We start from the raw sequence: 11,116 nt of genomic DNA on the forward strand, positions 1-11,116 counted from the left end.
TCTCTCTCTCTCTCTCTCTCTCTCTCTCTCTCTCTCTCTCATTCCATATATGCGTGCATATATCTGCATATGTGTATACATATAACAATCAGAAAACATTCTTATCAAACTTATAAGAAATATTTACACAACTAGCACAACTCTACACATTTCAAAGTATTTGTATCACCTGGATAATTTTTTTTTCTGTAAGAGGCCAGATAGTAAATATCTGAGCTTTGCACATCTGTCATCGCCATCAAACCACTGGACTCTGCCTTTGTATAGCTCAAAAGTAACCATAGACAGTACACAAGTAAATGGCCTTAGCTATATTCCAATAAAACTTTATTTAGACATGTGAATTTTCATTTTATGTAATTCCTAAATGCCTCAAAGCATCATGATTCTTTCATATCTTTTAACCACATAGGATGTGCCAACCATTCTTAGCCTGCCAGCTGCAGAAAAATAGGAAGTAGTTCACTTACCTCTAACTTACACTCTTCTCAATCTAGAAGATAATAGAAATCGACGACAGGCCATTTTTTAAAGATTTAATTTTCCAATTAACTTAAATTTTCAATAAGAGACTGTTTCTAAAGATTAAATAAGAGGGATTAAAAATGACTTTCAAGTCACTCGTGGATCACAGAAGAAATCAATGAGAATTGAAAAGCACTTAGGACTGCAAGAGATACATTTTAGCATATTCAGATGATGAAATATTCTAAAGCAGTGAACCCAAAGGAGCAACTTCCCTGCTCAACTGCACAGATCACTCCTAGAAAGACTATAAACCTAAGTTTAAAAAAATTAAGAAGAGTATGTATAATAAGATGCCCTGGGCAGGGGAGATAGCTCAGCAGCCTAAGTGCCTGCCTGGCAAGTACAAGGTCATAAGTTCAATCCACAGTACAAAAAAAAAAAAAAAAAAAATGCCCTTTTTTGTGTGTGTGTGTGTGTGTGTGTGTGTGTGTATTTTAGTACAGGGTCTACAGGGTCTCACTACTAGATTGGACTCATAGTTATTCTCCTGTGTTCAGCCTCCCAAGAGCTGGGGTTACAGGCGCAGGCCACCACAGCCAGTCTCAATCACCTTCTCAGCACACCCCAGGGGTGGGGCTGGCACAACAAGCTGGGGATCAAACCCCTAGCCCCTGCATCTACCTAAGCAGGCACTTTAATCTGCTGGGCTATTTGGCCAGCCCTGTGCTATTTGGCCAGCCCTAAGATGCCCTTTTTCCAAAATCTAGAAACAAGCAAAACCTAACTGGTACATTATTTAAGAGCATGCATGTTTGTTAGTAACCTGTTCATAAACAAAAGATTATTCGTCATAAAACTGAGGCTAGTGCTTACTTTCGAATGCAAGACGGGGAGGAAATGTAGAGACCAACACAGACAATGAGCAGTAGAGGGCTGGGCATGACAGTACACACCTGTGTTCCCAGCACTCTGGGAAGTTGAGACAGAAAGATGCTAAGTTCAAGCCCACCCTAGGCAACTTAATGAGCTAGAGAAACACTATCTCAAAAAGGGGAAGGGCTGGGGATATAGCTCAGTGCAGAGGACCTGCATTCCATCCCCAGTACCACAAAAATAAATAAACAGTGCAGTAGTTTTGTAAGGTGGGTCCGAACTGTTTGATTTAATTATCGTCCTGTTCGACAGGAGGAAAACACCGTGACATTACGTTCATCACTGTCTCAGTTACTTTTCTTGTTGCTGAGAGAAAATAGCCAACAGGAGCAAGAGAAGGGAAGGAAGGTGTATTTAACTCACAGTTTATGGAGGTTTTAATCTGTAAACAATTGGCTGGCTCCAAGTCAAAGTGGCACAGGGCAAAGGGGCAATGACTCATGGCAGTGGAAGGCAGCAAAAGGAACAAGAGAAGAGAAAAAGGACAAGCCTCTTCGTGTCATTTATATTGTATACAGGCTACTCACCCAAAGAGGAGTGTGCCCTGAATCCCAGCATTGGACCATGACTTAATCACAAACTCTAGATTCAGACACCTCCAAAAAAGCTCAGTGACCACATGAGGCTTGGGGAGAGGAGCATCTAGACAGAAACCCTGACAACCGCAGGGACACAGCCTCTTGCTAGACAAGGTCTGAATGAGACGGAGACTGAAGGATAGAGGGAGGCGGTGATGGTTTCCACTTGTGGCAAAAGGGACCCAGTCTCGCTGTCTTACCTCCCTCGACTTGGGTTAGCAGAATGCTTCTGAATGGGTAAAGAAATGGGTCTCTATTATCCCTGACTCTGCTTTTTTGGTACCAGGGATTGAATTCAGGGCCTTGTACTTGCCAGGAAGGTGCTTAAGCCACTGGACTATCTCCCTGGGCTCTTCTCCCTAACTTTTAAATACCTGAAGAGGTTTACATAAAGCACTACATTCATAACAGAACCATAGATAATCTGTTTCTAATTTTAAACATAAATGTGCATTTAAATTTTCAGGCTCCTGTCTAATTGAGAGAAATTTAATTTTGGTTGAAAGTTATTGACCCATATACTCATGACGTCTGAGTAGTTTTTATTTTATTTTTTTCCAAAGATCTTTATTTTATTTTGCTATTCATCTATATTTTGGGGTGTCATTATAAAACAAATCATGATGTATTTAAGCTCATGTGTCTGATTTATTTCATTTAACAGTATGGTCTGAAAGTACATACATTTTCCTATAAATGACCCAGGTTCATTCATCATGGGAGAGTATTACCTCGTAGTGTATAAATACATTTTCTTTACCCATTCATCTGTTGATGGGCATATTGGCTGTTTCTAAGATTTAGTTATTGTGAGTTGTGATGCTATAAACACAGGCCATGTTTCACGGTAGGACGTCATCTTTACCTCTTCGGGGAAGATATCTGGAAGGGAATGGCTGAGTGAAATGGAATTTCTAGTTAAGTTTTCTTCATGAAAAATAGTGGTTACACTAGTTTAACCCACCAACAATGCAGAAGGGTTCGGTTTTCCCTTCAGCCTCTCCAGCATTTGTTACTGATTTCTTGATGATGCCCATTTTTCCTGCAGTAATGTGGAATCTCCGTGTTGTTTTAATTTACTGGGTAGTTTTTAAAATGCAAAAGAGGCATCATTTGTTTTATCTTTGGAGATAATAGTGCTATTTATTCCATAAAACAGCAAAGTTGCTATTCAAAAGCAGTACGTGTCTCATAACTCAATGCTTTTTCCAAAAAAAATTTTAGATCATATTTGTGTCTAATAAAAAAGCAGGTGAAAATCAAAGTGAAATAATAATAACAATAACTATGATCAAAGAAAACCTTGAAAAATCTTATATCTTAAATTAGCCTAGCCATAAAATAGAATTTTGACTCCCAATTGAAAAGAATGTCATGACAATATTAAATAGTAACTTGACATACAGCAAGATATTTAGTTATAAAGTAGCAAGAATATAAGTAAATGTAGTACACTATGTAGCATAAATTACTTTATGTAAAAAAGAACATCTATACGTCAGCTTCCTTTGCCACAAAGGAAGGGCTGGGTTTTGTCTAATCTTTTTCTCTGTATGCTAGAAAACAGACTACGCTATAATTTCTATAACTTACAGTCCTGCGAGCACACAATATAGATGGATATACGTAAACAGAGTCACAGGAAAAACCCTTAGAATAAAAGCAGAATGATGCCCAAGAACAGGCAAGCCACAGCATACAGCCCTGACTAAAGCTAAAATTACCACACACAGGCATTGTGTCAGCTCCCCTCACTGTTCTCCCTAGATCGTGCCAATTCTAACCCCCGGGCTGGGTCTAAGCTTAGCCTTCAGGAACTACCTATAAAAAAGAAGAACAACTAGCGAAACAAAGGCCAACATTCTAACAGTATTTTATGGGCGATGTCAGTACAAATTAGGAGTTACTTTCACTATTTGAGTTGCTATTTTTCTATCATATTGGGGAGTTGAATTGTCACATATGGAGCCACAATGTTTGGTTGGAAAGAAAATTTAACAGACATTTTATTATTCATTGTGAATTTTGTATGTTTCTGAATTCTTCACTGCCAGAGCTCAGCCAGATTTTCACAGTTTCCATCCCTAACACCCAAGGTTCTGTTGTCTGCAGCTTCAGGTCTGCTGGGCTAGAGCAGCCCTGGGTGACTTCGCAGTCCCCCTTGGGTACACTAATTTGTATTGCACACACAGGCTCTGTTTCCTTTCCTTGGCACCCAAACTTTATTCATTGACAAGAAAATCCTCAGGGAGGGGGAAATAAAACCAAAGAAAATGCCCACTGCAGATTTGGAAGTCTTTAACATGTAGTAAATTCATGTCTGTGTATAGCTACCTCACTCAAATGGTCTCCATAATCAATGCAAACTCACAAAGTTGAGATATGATTTTCCTGACCACAGGGCAAAAGCAGTGTATCTTCCGGACTCCAGGAATAGTTTCACCTCAAAATACTCAGAAACACACACACACACACACACACACACACACACACACACACACAGTCTCTAAACTATGCTATTTAAACATTTACTGGCTTTTCTTTTTCTGCTTTGAGGTTTTCTGCTTTTAGAGATTGATCCTAGGGCCTTTGTACTAATCTCTACATTTGTTTTGTTTTAAATATTGAAACAATGTCTTAATAAATTGCCAAATTGCTCATACTGGGCTTAAACTTGTGATCTTTCTACCTCAGGCTCTTGTCCAGCACTCTGGAAAGTTTGGGCAAGAAGATTTCAGTTCAAGCCCAGCCTGGACAAATCAGTAACTTAGCAAAACCCCATCTTGAAAGATGAATAGGGTTCAAGATGTAGCTTGGTTCAAAGGCCCTGGGTTTAATTACTACCACTGCAGAGTTCTCTTATGGTTTAGATCTAAAGTGTCCTCCAGAATTCTCAGGTACGTGGAAAGTGATTGGATCACAGGCTGTTATACTCATCAGCTGATTCATCCATTGATGAGCTATTAGCCAAAGATGCTGGGTATAGGTGAGTCACTGAAGGTTTGACCTACAGGGGTAATTGTTGTCCCCATCTCCTCCCTCCTCACTTTGCTTATTGGCTTCTCTGGATTGGGCATCTTTTCCTCTGCCATACTCTTCTGTCAGCCTATTTATATCATGGAGTCAGCTGACTATGAGTTGAAACTGAGAACCCAATAAATCTTTCCTGCCTTAAATGATGAGTGTCTGGTGTTTTGTCCTATCAACAGAAAAAGTAGACTAAGATAGAATCTTCGTATGGACAGAGGAGATGTTGCTGTGATCAGACCTAACTATGTGGCTTAGAAGCCTTTGGAACTGGTTTGTAGGGGGAATTCAGAGATGCTTGCTGTCAGAGAGGCCCTAGAATGCTACAAACACTCTGAAGACCAGAATGCTGAAAGAAATGCAGATGGTGCCAGGCATGGTGGTGCACGCCTGTAGTCCCAGCACTCTAGAGGATGAGGCAGGAGGATCGCTGTGAGTCCAAGACCAGACTGAGCTACAAAGTGAGCTCAAGGGCAGCCTGAACTGCAGAGCAAGACCCTGTCTCAAAAATATTTAAAAGGAGAGAAGGAAGGAAGGAAGGAAGGAAGGAAGGAAGGAAGGAAGGAAGGAGAGAGGGAGGGGAGGGAGGGAAGGAAGGAAGGAAGGAAAGAAGAAAAGGAAGGAAGGAAGAAAAGGAAGGAAGGAAGGAGGGAGGGAGGGAGGGAGGGAGGGAGGGAGGGAAGGAGGGAGGAGGGAGGGGAGGAAGGGAAGGAGGAAGGAAGGAAGGAAGGAAGGAAGGAAGGAAGGAAGGAAGGAAAGAAGGAAGGAAAGAAGGAAGGCAGGCAGGCATATGGTAGTGGCCAAGCCCAAGAGATTTTATTAGGAATGAAGACTCCATCCACTGGCAACTGGAATACATGTGGGTCATTGCTGTGGACTGATCAGGCCTGCAACCTCCCAAGTGGATGGTGAAAGCCTCAATAAAAGAGGAAGGTGGTATGATTTTAGGGCTCCAGGAGAATCAAAATCCTCTAGTAGAAGTTGAGATTCTTCTGGAGACTGAGACAAAGAACTTCTCTGGGTGGCTCGTATTAATTGACTTTCAAACGAAGAAAGGAGATACTGAGGAAAGCACAGGAACTGAGCAGGGTTTGGAAGCAGTTCAAAGAGTCCCCAAGTAGTAAGTTATGCTAATTAGGAGACTGTCTTATCTCCAGGTTGACATTCACCACAGGAGTGAGATACCTGCAGTTACAGGCTCTCTTCAGTAAACTGGGTTGGGGCCAGGCATCCGCAGCTATGGCTGTATCTTGTCCTTTGAGGCATCACAGCTTCACAGACCACCACAGGCCTCATCCAGGACCAGTGACCCATACACATTCCCTTACTATGAGTCTGTTGTTCATCTCCAGACAAGAGCCTAGGTCAAGGACAGAGAAAGCCAATCAATTAATTTTGAACCCTGCTCAAAGCCAATTTGCAGTGGTCTTCATCGAATTATGCTCTGGCACAATATTTGTCTTCATTTTTTCCATGTCTTGAGACTTTAAAGGAGACTGGGATTAAGGGCAGTGAACTAGTTAATATGGTGGAGAAAATTTCAAGGCAGCCCAACATTCAGACTGTGGCATGGGTACTGGATACTGTTACTTAGATATAAGGTGAAAATTATGTGGACAAAAATGTCAAAACTTTGCAGTTTCATCAGAAAGGAAGCACCTGCAAATTGGAACATTTGGGGAGCATGTTGGCCAAAAACTTAAGCATTTTTAAAGACATAGTAGTTTGCCTCAGGACAATAGGAAAGATACTTTGAAGGAATCACATGAAATAATTTAACACTTCCTAAGCTCAAGTTTTCAAAACTCTAATACTTTCATTTGAGAAGAGAAGCCCTAACCGCTCTGCTTGAGGTGGGCCACATGGAAAGTGGCACCCTGGGTTTCCTTCCACAATACACAATCATCTAGTCACTCAGGGGCCACAACAGCCATGATTCAAGAGGACCCAACTACAACTTGAGCTGGTAACAGACCTTGATTTCATCCATGTGGTGCTGCTAGGTCACTGGGGCTTCCACTTAAATTTCAGAAGAAGGTCCAGGAGGTCAGGCATGAAGGTTTGAGAATGGAGCCAGAAATGTCATAGAGATCTCAGGAATTTAGAGATTCCAGGAATGTATACTATCTGCTAAAGAAATCTATAGGTAATAAGAGGGGTCCACAGTTAATGAGAAGCCATGAGGGCTACAGCCAGCAGGGGTGTGGAACAAAGCCATCCTAAACCTATGCATTCATGTATAGTGTAAAATTTTAAGTTTGCTCTTCTGGGTTTTGGTCTCATTTCTTTCTATCCCCCTATTCTATTTTGGAATGGGTATCCTTGCCCTGTGTTACTATATATTGAAAATATTCAACTTTTTTGTTTTAGTTTAACTGGGGCTAATAGCTAAGAGTTTGCTTTGAAACTCAGAGAATTTGGATTGCATTTTCCAGCAGTGCAGGAATTATTAACTCTTAGTGATGGATTAAACACACTTTTCATAATGAGGTGGACATGAGCCTTTTGAGAGCCTGGTACAGACTGTTATGCTTTAGATCTAAAATACCCCCCCAAATTCTCATACATGTGAAGATGACTTGACCATGTGGCTGCTGTCCTCCTCAGTGAATTTATTGTTGGATGAGTTCATAGCTAACTATGCTGCTGGAGAGGGAGCCTGGTTGGAGATGGGCCACTGGGGCATGGCCTGGAAGGGCACACTCTGGTCCTCAGCTCCTCCTTTCTTGCTCTGTTTTCTGCCTGCCATGGATTGAGCACCTTTACCCCTGACACCCCCATCTACCCTCCAGTTTCTGCCAGGAAACTAGCTGACCATGAATGAAAACCATCATCCAGAATAAATGTCTCCTCCTTTAAGTTGTGGGTGTTATGTGTTTTTTCCTAGCAAAGAAAGTGACTAAGACACATGCCCATCCCCCGAATGAGTGTTTTTCAATGCAAAGCTTTCAAAGTATGTTCTGTGCTTTCTTATCTTATGAATCATAGCATGCCTTATCTTTCTAACCAGCCCCTTTGGAGCATTCATGTCTGTACTGCATAGGTATACAAAGCTCATCTAAAATGCTTGCAACCAGATGTTTTTAGTTTTATAAAGAGACTGTAGTCCTTAGATGATACATTCATCAGACGGAGAAGAGGATTTGTAATGAACACATTATTTCTGCAGCAAAATAATTTTGCAGAGATTAGAATGATGCTCATGAGCAGCCTCAGATATCAGTTCAGATCAGTGCTTGTTGACAAACAAGTGTAAGTCAAACAGAATTTGAGAGCAAACAAACAAAACAATAACTTTTAGGGCTAGCCGGATGGCTCAGCGGACTAAAGCACCTGCTTAGGCAGAGCACAGTGGCCAGGGTTTGATCTCCGGTGTGCCATGCCAGCCCTGCCCAAGAGGAAACACTGAGACAGCGATTGAGACTGGGCGCGGTGGTCTGAGCCTGTAATCCCAGCACTTGGGAGGCTGAAAACAGGAGAATCACTATAAGTCTGATCTATGTAGTGAGACCCTGTAGACCCTGAAGGCCCTGTGCTAAACACACACACACCCCAAAAAAAAAAAAAGAAAAGAAACTTTTAAAAATAAAGTTTCTGATGTCACTTTGTAGCTCAGACGCAGTGTAGCTGGGTAGTGAGGTTAAAAGGGGTGACCGATTTATTTGCACTGGACATAGTGGACCTCAACTGCCACCACTCTGAGAGCTTAATATTTCCTTTAATCTTTCTTTAGTGCAGTCAAGATCCTTCCATTTGTGTATTGCTGTGGCCTCCTCTATCACCTTTCCTGCCCTGATAATTTATTTCTTGTAATCGTCTGTGACTTTGAAAAGACATGATAAAGTTATTATAATTGAATATGAAACTAGGATATGTAGGCCAAAGTGATTGCATGATGGGATATATAAATTTTGCTCACATTTGTGACAACATTTCTTTGAAGGATTGTACAGGCTTTGTTTGCTTTGGCAAGTCTTAGTGATAGATTAAACACATTTTCCATAATGACATGGACATGAGTCTTTGGGGTCTGGGGTAGAATGCTCTCATCTTTCACAAGTTTTGAGACAGTTATCTTTTTTAAAAATAACTAATTTGCTTCTCTAAGAAAAAAAATTTTCCATCTCAATCTATAATTGTCTCCTACTTGCAAGGAAAGATATGGTGTGAAGCCATTTCTTCTAATGCATGCATATATGAGATTTTGACCATAAGAAAATAAACTAAGGTCCAACAATGGCTCACTCTCACACAAAAAGAGGTGGTAGTAATGAATATTAAAGTGTTTATAAAACTTCAGAATTGCATTCTCGGGCTGGAGTTCCTGAACCACCAAGATCAGTCGCCAGTGTCTTTCCTCCTTGCTAACTTTGCAAGCCCTTCCGTAGTCTGTCCTCATACTGCGCATTTAACTTGCATTTATTAGGACTCGCAACATGAGCCACCCCACAGCTCTGCCCACGCAGACCACATTCACGCTGAAACAGCAGGGAGATCTGGGGAGGAAGACAGGGTCACACAGAAATCAGCGCAGGAGTGTCCGTGATTCATGCTTCCAGGAAGGAAGAGGCTGGCGCTGGTAAATCATCACTACCGAGCACTAAGACAGGAACGGGGTAAAAACCGAAGTCTTGAAAAGCAGCGAGGGCTGCAGGAGCCCAGAAGCCCAGCCAGGTGACTCAGGCACTTTCTTACTCATCCTCAGGGCCTCTGACTCAGCCATTCAGTCAAGGCATGGGCATCTGCCAAGCACACGGATAGACCCTGGGGGTAGAAACGAGAGAACAACAGAATCTTCACCCTTGAGGGCTTACAGTTTAGCAATTACACATAAACAACGACAACCGTACACCGTGCTGTAACCCTATGGCGGAACACCAGGCGCCTCTGAGCAGCGAGCGCCCACGTGCACTGCGCATACCCGGAGCGGCCTCGCTGATGCTCGCCCAGCTGCCTTTCCCTGAATGCCTTCCGGCCACCGTGCTGTTCCTTGACTACTCCAGCCCACTTCCACCATGCACCTCGGAACTCGCTGCTCCCTGGCCTGGAGAGTCTCTCACCCGCCAACCAGCAGTGGGGCTCGCCCCGTCACTTCACTCAGGGCTCAGCTCAGATGTTACCTCAGAGGAGATTTTTCTAAACGACCGCCCGGTGCATTGCATGCCAAGCCCCACCAGCGCCTTCTCTTTCTTTGCGTGACAATGCCTTCCCCCACACACACAGCACTTCTCCCAATCTGAACATCTTCAATAATGTATTGTCTGTTTTCCTCATGTAAATTCTGTGGAGCGGTGATTTGTCACGTTAGTTTATTGCTGTATCCTCAGTGCTCGGCTACAACAGTTGAAAGAAGGAAGGAAGGAGGAGAAATTTAAGCTGAGTTATAAAGGATATGTACCGAGGAATGGCAGGGTGTGTAGAAAGACACAGAGTGAGTCTATGCAAAGATAATACAAGGGAGTCATGGTGGCTTTGAGGGAACTGAAAGGGGGGAAAATATTATCTGTACTTGGCACACCAGAGATTTATAGATTGGTTCTCTTCATTTACGTGATCGAATTAGTGATCAGGGTTGTGTGTTAGAAAATGTGTAAATGGGTGGAAAGAAGCTAAGGGTGGAAACCACTTTGAAGTCTGGTCTTCTATAAGGAGAAAAATGCTGAAGGCTTAGATGGGAAAGGTCAGCCTAGAGAAGCAGGGGAGTTGCCATCGGGTGGAACATGCAGGGCCCAAGGAAGGGAGAGACAGCAATCCAGGAAGGTGCTGGGTGGCAGTGCTGCTGGCTGCAGTCCAGCAGGGCTGGGTGAAAAGTGGCTGCCTTCGGGAGGTGATCTATCCATGTGAGATATTTGGGGGTAGAAGGTCGTTTTCATGGAAGGAAACAACTCACAGGAGTTGAAAGACTAGACCTACCGGTAAGGTCAAGGCAGAAGTCAGGTTTGGAATAGTATGCATGCCTTCATCTTCAGGATCATACATTAAAATGAGAAGACAAAATATCATGACCATTTAAGAGGCCAAGACTCAGAAACAGAAAGAAGGATCCTGCACAAAACATGGAGAAACAGCTAAGAGGGTGATAAGAGGAGAACGGATGCTGCCCGAGCTCT

General features: G+C 42.5%; 1 protein-coding gene across 1 annotated transcript in view; it reads right to left on the reverse strand.

The window, feature by feature from the left end:
- The window catches only part of LOC111815167, a 91,230-nt gene extending 81,825 nt beyond the window's left edge, over positions 1–9,405 (reverse strand). The window contains exon 1 of the mRNA XM_023709469.1: positions 9,252–9,405. Coding sequence (XP_023565237.1) covers positions 9,252–9,405 — 154 coding nt within the window. The remainder of the gene's footprint in view (positions 1–9,251) is intronic.
- Positions 9,406–11,116: the final 1,711 nt, after the last annotated feature.

This window comes from Octodon degus, unplaced genomic scaffold (assembly GCF_000260255.1).
Source record: "Octodon degus isolate 3935 unplaced genomic scaffold, OctDeg1.0 scaffold00012, whole genome shotgun sequence".
NCBI lineage: Eukaryota > Metazoa > Chordata > Mammalia > Rodentia > Octodontidae > Octodon > Octodon degus.